This window comes from Anser anser (assembly GCF_964211835.1).
Source record: "Anser anser genome assembly, chromosome: 3".
NCBI lineage: Eukaryota > Metazoa > Chordata > Aves > Anseriformes > Anatidae > Anser > Anser anser.
The window spans coordinates 32,382,469-32,402,148 of record NC_139722.1 but is presented as its reverse complement, the minus strand read 5'-3'; the positions used below and the strand labels follow the sequence as shown (position 1 = coordinate 32,402,148).

At 34.9% G+C, this 19,680-nt stretch overlaps 1 protein-coding gene across 47 annotated transcripts in view; it reads right to left on the bottom strand.

Annotated features, from left to right (window-relative positions):
- The window catches only part of RIMS1 (regulating synaptic membrane exocytosis 1), a 317,413-nt gene that overhangs the window by 33,048 nt on the left and 264,685 nt on the right, over positions 1-19,680 (bottom strand). For 35 of the 47 annotated variants that reach the window (XM_083830826.1, XM_083830837.1, XM_083830848.1 and 32 more), the window contains one exon: positions 9,733-9,965. The exons of the other annotated variants lie outside the window; for them this stretch is intronic. In XM_083830826.1, coding sequence (XP_083686952.1) covers positions 9,733-9,965 — 233 coding nt within the window. The remainder of the gene's footprint in view (positions 1-9,732; positions 9,966-19,680) is intronic. 47 annotated transcript variants of the gene reach the window in all.

Below are 19,680 nucleotides of genomic sequence, written 5' to 3'. Positions count from 1 at the left end.
TATTATTATATGTGATTCCTCTGTATTGCAAAACCTTATTAATTGCATTATAGATATCTAAACAGATTTTGTATAAACACATTACCATTAGTTGTAGTAAAAGCAGCAAGTGATATTATCCTTGAAAATCCCTTAAAACACCTGCTGATGCTTTGTTTTCTCTTCGGTTACATTTACTGCTTTTCATTTGTATTCTATTGCTAACAGTTCTATTCCCAACCAAAAAAAAAATATTTATATATATATATATATTGAAAAATCCCTCAAAGCTCACCTTCACATGCATGTTCATGTACAAGTGCTAAATAAGCTTAAAATAAAGTCTCTGAATCTAATGCTTCTTTTCATTCAGCTAAATGCACTTTTTTAAAAAAAAAAACTCAACTCACTAATATCTTATTATCAAATGTATGATGATAGTTGTATTTTCTAAAAGATACAGAATTAAATAATTTCTTGCCCCTAATGGCTTTAAGAGATATGTTGCTCATATTGGAAATCCTGTGCTGGAATCAAAGAAAGAAGCTTTGCCCATATTTAGATGCAAAGTCCCATTTTGTCCTTGACTGAAGCTGCACTAAAGCTACAAGCAAGCAAGAAAAATATTAGGGGTGATCTGTAAAAGAAGAATGCAAAGAAAATATCAGTTGTGTTTTTGCAGGGAGGAATTCAGAGTAGTTGTAAAACATTTTTTTTAAATTACTGCAAATTAAACATTCTTCAGTTACATGAGAAAAATAATACCATAAATGGTTTATAAGAAATACTATAATATACTGGCCAGATTTCAAAATTTCTCTTTCTACTAAATATTTTGATCTGCTTTCTGGAACTCTGCATTACATTTAATAAAAGTATTGGGGAAAAGGCCATAGTGTGAGAATATGCAAAATTCAACAAAAGATGGTGATGTTAACAGAGTCTTGAGCACCATTTGAGTCGAGGATTGTATGTGACCTGTCAGTTCTGCCCCAGACTTCACTTAGACCCTTGGAAAAACCCTGTGAAGGAAACGCTGCAGATCCATGTTCTTCCCAGTTTTAAACTAGATAGCCTAAGCTCCCAAATCAATGCTTAAAAATTGAGTTGTTTCCTGTTTGAACAAGCCATTTCGTTCAAATAAAAATCAAAGTTTATGCTAGTTCAGAAAAGGACTGTTTGGAAAATAAATAAGGATAATTTCAGGTCTATCACAACTAGGCCAGATAATATGACTCTAAGCAAAGGGGGCTTTATGTTTTTGTGAGATGGCAATTCATTCCTGTACCTCAGTGTGAGCATATTTTTCCTACGGATGGCTGCACATACTCTAAACCTTTCTACAAAATACCACAAGTCTCAGAAAGCTACACATTGTGCACCTGATCAGGCAAGAAGTATGTGAAGAGTAATAAAATTCATGTTTAAGGATGATATTCTCTTAGAGATACACATTTATGTAGAAATGTTTAATCTGAAGACAAGATTTTTTTTTCCTTGCTGATAATACTTTGGTATTGCTCTATTTCCTTTTTCTGTCATAATTTTGATACAATTTCAACTCAGTGTTTATGCTTGCACAAAGCAAAATTTGTGAACACAGTGTAAATTGGATGAAAAAGCAAACAATAATCCTCTTCAAACAAAGCTCAGATACATACAGTACAAAATATGAGTAGGTCTTTTTAAAAAAACATTTCATAAATAATGAAAATAGAATAGAAACATAGCAGTGAAACTATACTTTTATTAAACATATTGGACATATTCTGAAATTATAGTTCTACAAGATGTATGCCATAGCTTAGCTAAAATCAAGATTGTATTTTTGGAAAGAAATAAATTATCCTAAAGCCCATGCTACTTATATACTGGAAATAGCCCAAAGTACAGTTAATGAAGTTCAATTACTGCAGTAATCTCTCTGTTAAAATGTACAGAGAAAGTGCAGATAAACAGAAAAGCAAATGAATACTTTTGATTCTGAGTCAACCAACAATGTAACAGGAGCCAAAGTCAAAATTTATATTTCAGGAAAAAGGAAAAGAACCACATGTAACAGTAACTCAACAGAGAGGCTGGACTTTGTTTGAAAATACTAGCCCTTATTAGGAAATCTTTTGGAAGATGAGTAACTAGAACTGAATTATGTTTCTATTAAGGGTAGTGAATTCCTCAGCTGGACGGCAACAGTAAATAAAAGAGAGTATGCTTACATTCACTCAATAGTTTCAAAGAGTTAAGTATCATTACCAGAACAAAGAGTTCCTCTTACAAAAATAATCAGGCCTTTTTCTTTGTTTTCTTCCTCCATTTTTTTATTTCCTTTCTCCTGTTGCAAAAATACTTGGGTGCATGAGGCGTTAGGAGGAAGCCCTCGCTGCTTTCAGTGGGGTGTCCTTTGCTGTGGGGTGCCAGGGGTAGAGCCCAGATCCTGTCACCATCTCTAAGGCACTATTCCATTCTGGCTGCTGCACTACAGACACTTTTTTTTTTTTTTTTTGGGGGGGGGGGGGGGGTTGGCTGAAAGGAAAAATCCATCTTAATGTCAGTCTCCCTCCATTCTTCTTTTTGTGTAACAGAGTTGTTCTCCTCATAGATCACCGCAATTATTCAAAACAAACTCTAATGGCCTGCTCGGTGCAAAATACCAACGCAGACAGAGAAGACTTGCTGAGATAACACTAAGCAGCAAGACAAGGCTAATGGGTGAGGTGCAGAAAGGAACACCACATTTCCACTAGGTTGCAGAAAGTTACTTCTCAAGGACACACAGACTGATGCTAAAGAGGAGATCTGCAAAGTGTTTGCAAAAAGCTCTGCAAAAAAAAGACCTGCAAAAAGGACTTAAGAAAATGGAGGTATCTGTAGGTAAAGAAGCTTGTGTAAACTCGTGTAAAGTGTTTTTGCAGAGATGCACACCCAATGCAAATACTTTGGAAATTCTCCTCTACAAAGATGTGAAGAAACAAGTGAATTACAGAAAGCCAAACTAAACCCATTGGGTAACTCTATAGCTGTAAGACTTACTGTAAGTCTGATACCTGTGACAATTTTGTGAATCTACCATCAGAAAATTTAAGATCTTGTAGCACAAATAAAAAATAAAAAAAGAACAGCATCAGAAAGGAAATCCTATGAAAACAATGACAGAATATTATGTTAGACAACAGGAAAAAAAAGGGCTGTTTCATCCCTACCATGTTACAAGCCTTGAGAAGTTTAAGATACCTTTCCTTCCGTTTTGACAGTTAGAAACTTCATTATAATTTCTAGACAGAGACAATGTTTACTCATGACTAATTTATACCCATTTGTTCTCATGCCACGGTTCCTGACAATGTTGCCCTTCAGCTTCAAAAACTCTTCTGCCTTTTTGATGTATTTTTCTCATTGCATTTTTACAGAGCAATCGTATCCCTGTCCAATCTTCATTTTTATTAGCTGATCAAATCAGGCAATAAATCATCCTTCAGGGTCTCTATTCCCTCAAACATCCAGCATTCATTTTCCTGAAGGCTGCGTCATGAGTATGCCAGATAAGCTGTCAGTGGTGCCTCTTTCAGTGATATTAGCATTTTCTTAGCTGTCCAAGGAAACACCTTCTCTGATACATCTAGGACAGCATTTGCCTTTTCCTTGGCCAGACCTTATAAATAGCTTATATTCATCCAGTGATTTTTATTACACCCATGTCTTCCTCTTCTACTCCTTCTAGATGACAGGGCTCCCAGATTGCATCTGGAAATCTTCATCAGTCATTCTGAAAGGAATGTTCTTGCAATCTACATTACCACATTTTATCTGAGTTCTACTGTTCTGGTCCCCAAGTACATCAGTCCTTCTCCTGTATCACCTGGAAGTGATGCACTTTCCAAATAGTATCATCGGCATATTTTGGCAACAAACACTCTGCGTCTTGTTAAAATATTAGCAAGATCTGCCTGTTGTTTTCGTCTTAGAAACTCAACAAAGAAGCCCTCTCTGGATCTTCTTTTAGTAAAACCAGTTGATGCCCCTCTCTTAAGCAATGTCTTCCTTGACTTCCAGATTCCTTACTGATCTCTGTGTTCTCCATCCAACCTAATAAAAATAGATGACTTACTGAAGTCTAGATAAAATTTGTCTACTGAACTTGTTTAACAATCAGCCTTCTTATCAAATAAATATAATTTTATAAGTACAATTTATTTCATGAAAAAAAATACTTAGAGGCTGAGAGTTAAAAGAAACATGCTCAGAAATGCATTCTTGTCATTTTTTACAACTGAATCTCAATCAATCAAAAATAAATGTGAAAAAAAATAAAAATACAAAACAACCCTGACTGCTAGAACAAAAGGCTGTTATGACCCTTGTAAAAAAAAAAAAAAAAAAAAAAGACAATTATTTTCCTGAGTTCCCTTCTTCCTTATGGAGGGAAACAATGTCTTTCTTGAGATAGAAAACAAACACCCTCCTTCTCCCAAAAGCCTTCACCCTTCAACATATTTAATTTCTAATTTATTATATGCTTTATCTGTCCTTATTACTATATTGGCCTGTATGAAATCTCTTGTATCATAAAACTACTACAAGGAAGGACAGAAAATTATCCCTACTTGCACCACCAAAATGAAAAACCAGATTTATTCTGGAAGTATCTACTCTGAAATGATGTAGCTCTGAAGGAAGATTCCTTTGCTTTGCTTAATTTTTGTTTCCCATGCAGTGTTTTTTCTTGTTGTTGTTGTTGTTGTTGTTGTTGTTTTTTTAATCACAACGTAGTAGTGCTTGCTAAGAACTAAGTACTCAGTAATTTAAGTTCCTCCAGTGAACCACCACATTCTGCATCACTAGAGGACACTTTGTGAAATGGACGGTGTTGTCTTTTCTAAACATTTACCTAGACTTTAATCTTCCAATAAAACCATGAGAAAAACAGTTCTTAAGATTATTCCTAGAAAGTGAAATGCTGGACAGTCAAACAGATGAAGTTCTCTTAAAGCTACATTGAGCACACAAAAAGATCTCTCTTACAGCCAGCCATAGTGTGGAGATAAGATTATTAGGACTTCATTTCCTCACTTAGACAATGATAGCTTTTCTGAAATCAGGAATTTGGAGTTTAATCCAAGAGAACATGCAGAAAGTCACTTCTCCAATAGGTGAATTTCAGGAAATTACAAAAAATATACTGTAGCAGGGAATTCCATGTGAGGGCACATGCAATTTTTTCACGGGGAACTAGGTTATAAGATCCTCATGTGGTTTTGCTCAGATTGCCAGTTACTTCCTGAGTGAAGCAGACAGACAGACACTTAAGGATACCTTCCAAATAACCAGTCCACACACGCACAGAAATTTTTCCAGCCTGCTTTCACCTTGTGACAATACTTGATTTCAGCTCCACTTCACAGCACATAACCTGTCTGTGAGAGGTTAATATCTACAGCTTGACTTTTGGTTGCTGAAGTTAACCTTTTGAAACAGAAGATGGATTGCAAATAGAAATACTTCACTGTTGTTCACAACATAAGCATGGCAAGGTATTTCCATTTAGAAAAACAACATGGCATAAGTGGAACATGATAGTGGACAAGCTCCCCACTCTTCCAGCCTCCTTAGCTTTCCCCTTCTCTGCCACTCTTCTGCTCTCATCTATTTCAAAGCAGGTATGGGAACAATGCACAATATCCCAGGCAAAGTCTCCTCTGTGTATGAGATCACTAATGCTTCTCGAGCAATGCCAGTGGAAAACAAGTCAGAATACAGATGTTAATGGTGTTGAGAACTGTGCAAAAATAAAATCAGACTCAAAAGCACTCATATTTTGAAGAAATAGAACCTATGGCTCAACAGGCTTACCAGTCACATCTCTGGTGGTTTTGTTCACACTTATCTCAGAGCTGGCATTTTTTGTTCTTCTGTCTATACTAGTTATCATGTTCTGGATATCTTAAGTAAACACTTCCAAATTATTTTGTAATTTCTTTTAAACTTTTATTCTCAATGCTTTTGACAGAAAAGTTGGTCACCATTGGTAGTGACTAAAGAACGAAAATCCTCCAAGTCCCTCAATACAACAAACAAAAATACAGCCAGACAACCTGCCCATTTGCCTTACAGAGAAAAAACCTGTCTTGCTAATCCAGCAGGCAGTTGTATCAGGTTGAATATATGAAAGAGATGTGACACTACCCTATCTCTGGTAGCAAGACAGTGAAGATACGGTGGCAGAATATTTGCAAAACACTGTAGGAACTTTAACAAAACAGGAAAAAGTATGCTCCTAACAGCAGATGATCTTTCTGAACCCCTATCTGCTGTCTGGGGCTTAGAAAGTAAAAGGGAGGGATCCTTTCACCTTCTAAGGCACAACTCTGCATGTACCAGGAGACTTGGGAGGGTGGGAATACTTTTTCTTTTGGGGGGCTTTGCTTCCTTTTTTCTTCATTTCATTGTGATAGTATATGACATGTTGGATCTTCATCAAAATACTGCCAGCAATTACAAGCCTTTTTTAACAAACTATAAAATCTACCCAATTTGTAGACACTACAAACAAATCATACTAAGTAAGGATTTCGTTATTTCAATGAACACTTACTAAAAGCATTATGAAGTCTTAAACATTACTGAAAGGAAGGTGCATAATCGAAAAGGTACTTTTCCTTGCAGATTAACATAAAAACGAAAAGTGATCCTTTCATTGACAATAGGCACAAATTCAGAAAAAAATATTTTCCAACAGTAGTGAACAATAAGTATGTACAGAATAATGAGATTATTGATCCTTCTAAATCTAACATACAAATGAATCTGCCCCTTGTATACAAAGAGGATCACACATGCATGCGCAGGCTCATTCACACACTTCTTTTTCTATTGTAAAGAATATTAACTCTTAGAAATAAATGCTACCTAGTAGTAGTTTCATACGCACTATATATTTAGATAAGATTAAACCCATGCAATGTGCTAGAAGCAAGAATTATCTACAAAAAGTGGATTTCAGCCATTATTGACCATTTCTTCAAATGAAAAATCAAGATGGAAGTTAATTTTACTAGCTTTGATGACGATAACAAACTGGAAGTTTGGATATACACGTTTCCCAGTAATATGGAAACTCAGATTGTCAAGAAATATCCAACCTCTTGTATTATTTTTGGTCTTCTATTTTGAGTTCTCAGAAATGAATAAATACAAATATCATAAGTATATGACTTTCAGTCATGCAAGTCTTAAAAAATAAAAAAAATAATAATTAAAACCAAACCAAACCAAAACTGACCAATTCAGAAAAAAGCTATGGAGGCAACACATACATATATTTTTTTATGTATATTTCCTTCAAAATATATGCTCTGTCACAACAGAATAGTCTCCCCAGGGAAGTGGTCACTGCACCAAGCCTGTCGGAGCTTAAGAAGCGTTTGGACTGTGCACTTAGTCACATGGTCTGAATTTTTGGGTTCACCTGTGTGGTGCAAGGAGTTGGGCTCGATGATCCTTGTGGGTCCCTTCCAATTCGGGATATTCTATGATTCTATGATAACAGCACACCTTCAGTTATTGATGACTTATAGCAGAAGCTCATACCTTGCACCACCTCTGCGCAGGCCCATAGACCTCAATACCAATTTAAAAGCTTCAAAATGTGTCTGTCTATTAGAATTGACTTTCATATAACCATTTTTAAAGATCTAGTTTATATTGCATCATCAAAACAGATTTTTTTACTGTGAGTAACAGAGACATTATCAATTTACACACTCAACATATTAAAATGAATTAGACCTTCTTAGAGTCCTCCTCCCCTCTCATAGATACACCATAAGAAGGAAGGGAAGAGTGTCCCTGATTTAGGGCATGAGTATTTAGTCTCCAACAATGGATTGTCTTTGGAAAACCTATAAAATCTCACGTGTATATTGTTCTAAATATACATATATTAATACAACTCACTGTTTTCTGACATAATTTAACTAAACAAATACTGACTAATAAAACATGCCACGTTTTATTTGCTCTGCTTTTACCAGAGATAGTACTGTTTGTCTGTACCACAGTGAGGCAAAGTAAATATCATTCTCAATTTTATTTTACAATCCTGAATAATATTTTTCACAATTTGCTGTTTGCATTTCATTATAACTTCAGGTGTTCCATTCCTTGCAAAATTTCTATTGTTTTGAAATTTGTATCAACCAACATTTGGAGAGCTATGGTATCTTTATGTGAAGAACGGGAACATCTGAGCTTTAAATAGATAATACTAGGAAGTGTTTGGAAGTCACAAGTTATATTTTAAGTTAATTACCAACTACACTATGAAGTTCATGCAAGGTAAATCATCACTACATTTGGTAGTCCCCTGAGCTTTCCTCTTAATCATACAGTCCTGGCTCCTGGCTGGAGCAGGACTACTGGATAAGATGGAGCAAAGATTTTCTGTGGCACAGCAAATCCTGTTTCAATGAGATTTAGGAGCTAGAGAGGAATGCCAGATCAAGTTACAGAAACATTCTCACAGACAGGCAGAGTGCTAATAATCCTACTGCATTTTTGAGCAATACAATATTACTTAAAATCGTGGGCTTCAAATACACCTACTACACAGCTATCATTTGGTTCAACTGCATGATTATGTGTTTTCTGGCTTAAAACTCTCCTGAGCAGTATAGAAAAGTACTGAAATCATTTTATTAAAGCTGACTGAATTTTACATTCTCCAACACTTTTACTGCTCATCTATAAATAACAGGAAAAAAAAAAAAAAAGGAAAAAAGCTAAGATATTTGATAATATAAATAAACAATATTATAACTTACCTTAGTTTAAATTATCCTGACTATATGAGAGGAGAGCTGCAGTACAATTAAATTCTATGCTAGGCTGAAGCTTTTCCGCTTTTCCTTTTCCTTTTTTTTTTTTTTTTTTTTTCCCCTCCGCTTTATTTTAGTAACAAAGAACCCGTAGGGTCAGATCCTGCTCGCACTGAAGACAAGAGCAAAAGTCTTCACTGGAGTTCAATAGGAGAAGGACAGTGACTTTAAAACATTTTTTTTCCTTTTGTATCTTTCTGTATGAGCTTTTATTCCCTTCAGGCTATACAGATATTAAGCTTTTAAGATTTCTGAAGTAGCACTAAAGAGTTGGAAGTCTTATGTTCCTAATGAAGCATCATGCTGTAGTCTAATTTATCTGAATTCACTGACCTCATTTTGCCAGTGTTGTTTTTAAGGAAAAATTATTAGATTTACTTTTGACTAACAAATCATAGGTAGCTTTTAAAACCACATTTTTTGGTACTACAGGTATTATTACAGGTATTAACCCGTTACAAAACTTACATAACTGACATTCATTTGCTCAGATTTCAATTCCTCCATTCATATTCAACTCTTCCACTAAAAGAAATTTTCTGTACATAAAAGTCTGCTCTTACCCAAACCATTATCCACTGTTGATACCCACATATGTCTCTATCTCCTTGCCTACCTGTAAACAAGGCTTCTAAGAAATTAAACACTTTTCATTTATCAGTACAGAAAGTTGTTATGGTACATAGTCTAAAAGGCATTTGTATATGGTTTCTTGTAGATGCCTAATGATCAAAGAACATTAACACCTCAGAAATTCTTTCACAGCTGGAAATTCTTCTCTCCTAAGTGGACTATATACATGTAACACAGATGCCACAGATGAAAGAATGGTAAACCACGTCTGGTGAGAGTCCTGCATCTGAAGAGCGTGCGTCTCACTCACCTGTTTGGCTAAGTTGAGATGTGCTTCTGCTCCTTCGAGACACAATGGCAACCACTTTGGCACTAAGGCTGGAACGCCTTTTCTTCCCACCTGTTCCAACCGTGCCGACAGCCGTGTCCGACTGACTCCCATCATTGTGCTCCAGTTTATACATCTCTCCGCTCACACTTGTGCTCTTAGTGATTCTCCCTGAAGTTCCCATCCGTCTGCCTTGCATTTTAGGAGTAAATGTACTACAGTTACAAAGTAAAAACAAACATGTTAATTTGTTTGCGTAGCAGTGCTTCCAAAAACCTGTTTTTTTCATTTAGTAAATTAATTTTAAGTCTTGATACATTTTCTTTTCTTTTGGTTCTCATATATAAGCTTAATTTGGATACTCTTCAGACTATATATTTCCAGTTTTGTAATTTGCTCTTCACTTCTGCGAGGGAAAAGAAAAATGAATGCTTTCCCAATTGTTTTTCAGACTGACAGAGATACAGGCAACACTGAATTTCACATAGAGCCTTCCTGCATATATCCCCAGAATACAGAAAGCAATAAAACAGCAATTTTACTGCCAAAGAGAAAGGATACGGGACAAGAGAATACATGTAGGTTAATACATTTATCTTGTAGGCACTGTTCACAAAAGCCTTAAGACCTACTAGATATAAAGATATAATTTTCTGTATTTTCATATTTTATAGAAAGAAGAGATAACATGCAGTATTCTATATGTTTTTGCTCTCTCACTTTTTTGAAAGGTAACTACAATACTTGCAGTATGAAGGCAAAGCAATTTTGAGGCAAAAAAAAACTAATAACCCCAAAGAACTTTTATCGATTGATAGAAAGACAAATCTCTCTGTCAGTTCTGTTTGTTTTTCCTTAGCTATCATATTACAATTGAATGTTTCTATATGAATCCTTTTTCTGATCCTACACATGGAGGCTGGATGAAGTATTCAGAAACGTGCTCTGGAGAACAATCTCAAATATGCACAGGATGTACTAATACACAGTCACAACACTGCAATGAACAAGCGATGCCCTTGCTCTCACGGTAATGTTGAGTTAGTTATCACTCTGCAGAGACATGGAAATTTAAGCTGCAGTCTGACTCACTTCAGATGTAGTTGTTAAATCAGCCTAACAAGGAATATTCATTGTATCATAATTTGGTATTGCTGATTAGTAGGCCTATGGGCAACATACTAGTGATGGCCAGCCCCAACCCCCCATCACCCTTAAAAAAGAAAGAGAAGGGTTCGTTATCCCATTGCAAGTTTCAGACAGACAGGAAATCTTGCCAGGGAGACATGAAGGGGTCTGTGTGAGCAGAGATAACATCCCGTGACTTTGATGGATCTAGAACCTGCTAAAGCATAAATCAGTTCCTTCCAAAGACACATCTAGGGAAGTTTAAGGTGAGGATCATATAAGTTGTGTTTTACTGACAGTTACCAAGATTTACTAATGAGTGACCATATGTAAGAGCTGATAAAAATAGACAATTATTTTTGGAAGAAGCTGGAAAAGTCATGTCCTTGAATGGGCAACACTTAACAGAAAGGGACTAATCAGTCTCTGCATAGGCAGGTACCCGTGTTCAGCACTTAGGATCTGCCCCTGTTAATTTCAGATTAAGCAAAACAACTACAGCATTTGCATAAACAATGTGCTGTGTTGCACAACAGTGCTCATGAACACATTTCAGTGGACCACCTGAGGCATGCTCAGCTTAAAATAGGTTCTCCCTTCTTCCCTCCTATCCCATTGCAACTTTAGTAACTGGTTTTTAGTTTTGCATGGCAAAATGAAGGGACACATATTTTGACATTTCTATGTAATGTTCCCTTGTATTTTATTGGAAACTCCCCTCCCAAACACACACACACACATATATATTCAGTTTCCTTAGGAAGTATTTTAACTACACTTTTCACTCTTCTGGAAAACAAAAACAACAAAAAACTACTTCTTTTCATTTAAAATTAGTATCAAGTTGAGTAAAAAATGCATTAGTTTCATTTTTCAAAATAGAGGGATTGCTCCCTGAAAGCCATCAGCAGGGAGTTGTAGAACTTGTGATGATATGTAAATGGCATTAACATCATCACAGTCTTAATGTCTTGACTGCAAAATCTTCTCACATGAGTAGTTCTTTTGCTTAAGCAGTAGCTTAAATCTTCATACCATTAAGTTTGTGAAGTACCCATGTTCTTGCTTTAATGACAGACAGATTTTCTAAAATATTTTAGAATCTGTAAGCACAATTTTATACAGATAGTCCAAATAGTAGAATTAAACACATGAGACTTCAATCCTATTGGCTAGACTGACTGCTTAAAAACATGCACAGTACAAATAAGGTAGGTTTGGACTGAGAAGAGTTCTGAGAAGTGCTTCAATCAGAAGCATGTCTGATACTGGTGGAAAACATCATCCTGGGAGCACTGTATATTGCAAAACTCAGCCTTAAATACTGTTATCTTCTATTACTAGATGGTAATAGAAAGATAAGAATTGGTCAGACATGGATCAATCACTTACCTAACTGCCTTTGAACTACTGATGATGTAATATACTACCTAAATAGGTACACCTCTCATGAAACTGTTTCTTGTCTGTTCTATATGAATATAAAATTACTTATTGTCATCAGTCCTTAGTGAAATTTACTGTATACATAAATTTGCCTGTGCCGTGCTTTTGAAAAACACCAGCACTGTTGCTTTTTTCCCAGCTCTATAACAGACAGCTTTCAATTCAGGTAGCTATGCTTTAGTAAATAAACACTCTATCAAATGTGTGCTCACCAAACAAGCAATGAATTAAGTGACCTTTTTGGAACCCCTACAAGATGAACTTTGTTACAGTTCCAAAGTTACAGACAGCACTTTTCAATCTGAATCAGTGTAAACACACAAATAATAAATATCTGCTAATCACACTTCTTTCCACAGAAGCAATTAATTGCACACATGCCCATGGTACACATCCTATCAGTCGTGATAGTAAATAATTAACAACTTGTTCCTTCAGGCTCAGAAATAATAATAATCAGGACTACCCTAAATTTGTAGCATATCAGCACAGTAATCTATTTTTCTTTAAACCCCCCTCTCCTCCAAAACAGTTTCCAGGTCCCTACCCAGCCATGGCATTCAACATTCTCCCATTTTCCTTCAACATCACCTAGGGAAACTGACACCTGGCATTGAGTTATGTGAAGGATGTGTTGCTAAGTATCTATGGAATTTCTGTCTCGGTCTTTCATCCACTGAGCACTGTGTTTCTTTCCCTTCCTCAGTTGCTGTTTGAGACAAAATCTTAGGAACTGGTGATATCTAGCTTTCTTCAGGTTGTACAGTAAATGAAAAGTTATCAAGCAAGATGGATTTAGTAAAGGAAGAGACAAAGTCACATAAAGACACCATAACACAACATAAACCTTTTCTTCTCATGAAGCCAGGCTTTTAAGAATCTTTTTTTTTTTTTTTGAGGGAAATAATTATTCTTTTCTTGGGTTTAATATGAACCATGCCCCTTATGTAGTATAGATGCTTACTTCATAGGCTACACACGCTATTGTCTTTTAAAGATGTAAGGGACACTGTCGCGTTATCTTTATTGTTGTTCACAGAATGCAATAACCTGTTCTTTACAAAAAATCTAAGCTACACACTATTTTTTTCAAGTAACATGGATTTCTTTCTTTACCTCTCCACAAACACTGCAACATGAAAAAATATAAATCAGGATTGCCTGATTTAGAACATAAATGAACATTATTTAATAAAATAATTATTGTAATAATTAAATATAATAATTTTATTGCAAATAATTTATATTATTTAAGAACATAAAAGTCATTATGTTTCAAATAGCAAATAAATTTTAAAAAGCAGTGATGAACTCTACAAAGTTTATGCTGAAACTTCTGATAAAAATATTTTTCTACAATTTGAAAAGATTTAGAGAAGTTTATTGTTCTTAATTTTGGGGCTGGATATAGTTCCATCGCTCTTACACAGATTTTTGGCTATGGCAAGCAAATCTTAAGAAAAGTTTTCTCTCTAAAAAGAAGTGGTATCACCTACTTGTACACTTATCAAAAAAATCTTAGAAATAGAGATCTAATGCAAAATGTGATAACGCTGTCTAAATATGCAAACAACCTGCAGCAATAGCTCAGAGTGGTGTGCACAATCCCTGTATTTAAACAGAACCATCGATCCCTAATTCTGTATAACTACCGATACTGGTTTGCCAAAATCATTCGCACATCAGCCAGTTTCTGAATCTTGAGTCCTTTTTCTTCATCAGCTGAGGAGAGAAATCCTCTTACTCATGCTCATAGGTAGCAAGAAGGCAACAGCATTCATTTTGTGGCGGAGGAAACACTGCCATTTCAGAGTCAGACCAAAAGTACAGTCTGATAACTGGGAAGGGCAGAACCTCACAGGTCTCATTTTCAAGGATCCTACTAACTACTTTGATTGGACATGGATAATTCCTTTCCACCAGTTCTTGGAATTGGATTTCAATGACTATTTCTGTGATGCTGATGATTCCTTCTATCCAAATCATTCTTTCTTAGGATTTTGTTCCCATTTGGAGCCATAGAACCTTGACAATTCTGTAACTGTGTTTAGGAATCAATACTTTTTAAGAGAGAGAAGAATTGAAAATACCTCTTTCTGTTGAGAGCATCTCTTGACATTTAATTGAGCTATATTGGCATGTAGTTTATTGAAATATTCTTTTATAGAATGTATTGTTTACAGCAATAAAAATGAATGAACTATAGAATCTGCCATGCAATTAAATAAACAGTTGTTTATCCTACTACTGACTTTGCTCTAATAATTTCAAGCATTTATGGATATAATAAATACTAATCCTATGATATTTTTATGCCAATCTTTACTTTTTTGTACAGACTTTCATGCTCAAACCTCACATTATCTAATGATAAGAATTTAGGGGTCAGTGATGTCTACCAACTGAGAAATATGAGTTGATAGTATTGTAGATTAAAGAAAATCCCATTTTTGGAATATTAATTTCCAAATTCGAGGGCTATGAATTTGTGCTTTTGGATTAATGGATAGATTGTTTTTTTGAAGATACACCTAAATTTAAATTTTCATTGTTTGCAAAAGATAGAAGGACTTAAAAATTCACCTTAAAAAGATTTAGGTATTTGGAATTCAGATTAATCTTCTGCTTGTTTTTACCATACAAATATCAAGTTCAACTTTCCTAGGAAATATTTTCTGGTGTACTTCTGGTACAAAGTAGCCAGTAGTTTGCTAGAAACAGATTTAATGGGATAGGATCTGTATTCTGAGGATCAAATCGTACAGCTGTGCAGTACTTCCACTTGTCATAACTGAGCAAACAGGGATAAAGATTAAGCTTCCTTTACATTCACCTAATCCCTGGGCTAGTTTATTATTTGATGTTTACTGAAACAGTATCAAAAGAACAGACAGTTAAAATTCACTCTTGTCTAATTGAATACCTTTAGAACACGATATTTTTCCATTCCATTACTGACTATCACTTAGAGACATAGTTCCTAGCTCACACTGTTACTTTCATCAGTATGCTTAGGGTTTAATTTATGAAGCACAAAGAAGCAAAAGACCTGCATGAATGTACAGATTTACTTTTGCACTTAGCCATTCCGATAATAATATACCTAAATCTTTATTTTTCTTTACTAGACTTTCTGGGATTATTGACATATTCATTAAAATGTGGATATAAGTCTTTTGCAAGCTAAAATTGGTAAATTTTTAAGTTATATTGTCAATTCAAATCTAGTTGTCCTAACAACAAACAAATAAACGAATACAGTTTTCAATAGCAGGATAAATAAGAGTAACATATTAATCAGTACACTCCATTTATTTCTAAATGAAATATTTCACCTGCATTTTTATTTAATTTTATTTTACCAGCTTTATCAATTCTTTCAATGACTTCAGCAAAAATCTTATGCTATTCCTAATTATTGGCATATCTGTGCATCTATTTTACAGATGGAACTCATCTTTCAAAAGTACTGGAATAGCACGTATAATTTAACTAATTTAGCACTAACTCCAATACTAACTTTAGCACAGCCCAAATACATTTTGTTCTCATACCTTTTCTTCTTTTTAACATGGCATCCCATTCAGTTTTCTGACTGTTGCTTTTGATTACTACTTCTATGCCATGCACGATACATTAAGATAAATGAACCGAGTGAATAGTAGCTGTATCTCAGTGTAAACGTCCTAAGTTTGTTCAAAAGTTTTTACTGGTATTCCTACAAGTCTTTGATTATGTGCAGAATTAAAAAAAATTCACATCTGCAGAAGCCTATTTGTATCTAGGGGACATGATATAATGATTATATTTTTCCTGATACGGCAGATATTTTTAACTAAATCAGTAAAATATGGTTTCAAAAAATAAACTTTACAGTTATTCATCCTGCAAAAAGAGTCACCCAACCATTATATTTTTAACCTAAGTGACACTCTAAAGCGACGGTCCCCTTGACCCAAGCCAGAGAGTGGGGCGAGAGCGGCTCGGAGCTGTCCTTCAGCACCAGCCTGCTCCCCGCGAAGGATGGAGTGCTCTCACTTTTCTGTCAGAACTTACACACTCAAAACTGATCCTATCTGTACTACACAAGGTGAAATCCAGAGTGTGGTTACATGACAGCAATCAGATTTGTGGAAGGAGGCAGCGCTTTCAGTTTTGCTAGCTGTCACTACCTGCGAGTGGTACTTCACTTCTGTCTGTGGGAATGAAGACTGAACTATTTAGATAAAAAAAAATATTCAGAGTAGCATGAGTTGCAAGCTGACAGAAAAATTAACCCTGAAGTAAATTCTATAAAATGAACACAGTGTAAGGACAGTGTGGATTACATTTGCTTGTATTAAACTATAGCATGCACAACTATATAAAACTGAAACAAAGCCAATTGCATGTATTAAATCACTGTACATTTTTCCTCATACAGATATCTAATACATATATTCAAAATGAATAAAAACATACACCAAAAAAAATACATAGATTGAGAAAATTATTATACAGGTACACACTCTAGTTCCCAGTAACTATCTACCAATAGAAAGATATTGCCTGAAAAAGAAAGATAGTAACACACTGGAAGCCAGAACAAACTTTGCCCATAAACTCACCTATATAAAATCTGGAAGTATGTCCTTTCAGGGAAAAAACCTTAAATGATCAGCCATTGCTAAAATTACAGTATTAATTATCTTCATTATCTTAGACTCACTAATGACGTACAACAAAAATACTTTTTAGGTGTTTATTTTCTTGATCATTCATTTTTACTTCATCCATTTTTCAAATAATGCAAGCCATGAGTAAACAAGTAATCCCCTGTATTTCTTGCAGTACGGATGATATTTTAATGTAAGTTCTTTCCAAAGAGTTGCAGTAACTTAAATCTTTAGACAGAATCCCTGGCCTTCACCAGCATGAGCTAGTAAGCTTCCTTTCTCTTCTGTTGAATGCAGAATCACGTACTAATTCATAGCCTCTATGGCACCCTTTTGCAATGAGGTAACTCATGAATACTAATAACCTCCCAAACATATAATAGTTATGGACCAAAGAGAAGATGAGCACTCCTTTAATAATGAGAAACATTACATTTCTAAAAATAATCTACATCTTGCTATTAGTATTGTATGATATATAATTAATAAATCCAAACTCAAAGTACCTATCCACAAATTGCTCTGTCAGTCTTAGAATAGATAGCCTTATTTACCTATGATAAATAACATTGCTGTAAGATTAATTACTATGCAATTTATGGTATTTCATAAATTAATTCAAACATAGTGCTTTACAAACCAAAGGACAAACACATATCCCGTATTAAAATTTAGTAAGTCAAGAGACGTTTTTAGACCACAAAGAAGTTGATTCAATGAAATAATCATTGTGTACAGTCTGTACCTACTGCAACTACATATCGATCTAACATGCACATTGATCATATATTATATCCATAAAATAGCTATTAGAATCAGAAAGAATTTTCTTCTTCTGTAAAATCACTACATTAGAGTTGTTATAGTGTATTACAGTAGCTGAAATGCAGGAACTTGTAAATTATATCTGTTCAGGGCAATATTCCTATTTTGTCAAAAAGACTTCCCAGTGACTCAGATACTTCCACTGGAATTAGAAAGTCTCAACTCCATTGTATTCAATGTGTAAACTCTCACTGAGGTAAGGGCTGGGGAAAATTTAATTCCAGATGTCTCTGGGAGCTTAACTGATTCACATCCTTCTTTGGAAGATTAGGAAATTTCCATGTTGGAATGTAGTATCAGAATCTGCTTTCTGCAAATGCCTGAGTAACACACCGACCAGTGAATTGTGCAAGTTTCACAGCTCTCAAAGATCTCAAGTTCACAAGATCTCACAATATTTACAAGTTTTTAAACTTGTAAAACTAACATTTCTCCATGAAATGAAAGAATAATAAGTCCATGAGTAACCCTTAACGTTATAAAAAAATCAGCAGATTTTGAAGAACATTTCAATAAGTTAATTTATACTCTCTGAAGCAAGCACAGAAATTGTCTCTGCATGCAGGAACCTGTGTGTCTGTGTGCATACCCATGGCACTATCAGCGTGAAGACAACTAATCACGTGAATCATAAAATGAAACCAACACAAAAGCAGTTACAGGGACACTACTCCGAGTTAAGTATTGCTATTACTGCTGATGTGGACAGGCTAATGGAATCAAAGGGCAAACAGCTTCATTGACCCAAACTTGACAGCAGATATATGGGTATATTTTAGTGTCAAAAGTATGAAACATAGCAAGCATATAAATGTTAAATCTATATCAAGAAATTAGGTAGCGGGGTGTGCAGGTATGACAAAAACGTAGAGTTTTTTACACTCACCACTAAATTGAGAAAACTTCTTTCAGTAGCAAGAAGGATGAATGCACCAGTTTTTCTTTCTTTGTACAGCATTCAGCATAGTATTCTCCCTGTCACATCAGGTTGCATTGCTTTTTCCCCACAAATGCATGAGGTACTACTGTACCTGTGATCTTACTGCTCGTCATGTAAAAAGGCTAAATCATCAATATGAATCATTCACTGGTCCTTTACAGAAGTAAATGGTAGCAACAGGTAACAGGCAAAAAGTAGGGAATGAATGGAGGAGTCAAATATAAAAGGCTAAATGATACAGTGGAAGGACAGGAATAACAAAGAAAATATAGAAAATATGTTAAAAAGAAATTGAGACAGAGGTAGACCAGGTGAGAGCTACTCTGAAGTACAGGAAAAACTATTTTACTAAATTTCTTCGTTCTAAAAATAACATGTGCTGCCTGTTAAAAATGCTACAGCGCAATGTTCTCATAATAGTTTGTGCACTATATTTTATCTGAATCAACTGCAATAATTAAACGAAAAACTAATTAAAACTATTTTTCAGCCTTTTTCAAATCATGAAGAAAGGCTGTTGGTAACATGACAGTTTCTTTGAAAGAGGAAGCATAATTAGATAATTAAAAATGCATACGCAATGCTTCATAGTAGATTTTTCATGTGCAGATGTTCTGAAGGGATTAAAGACTCCACCTTCCTCCCTCTCGGACAGAGGCATAAAGCAGTTTATAATGACGGATTTGAAAAAAAATCATTATCTTTAGATAATGAATAATTAGAACATTAATTACTTTGGCTTCACCTTGGTCTTGTACACAAACGACCTCAGAATCAGACATTTTCATCTGTAATACACTGTTTGGGGGTAAAAACGATACATAGTTATATTTTTAAGCAGCTTAGCTTAACTGTTTTCACATATCTTGCCTCTGCATTAACTATTTAGAGGATATTGCCCTCTATTTTCCTCCACAAAAGCAAGAGTTGTGACAA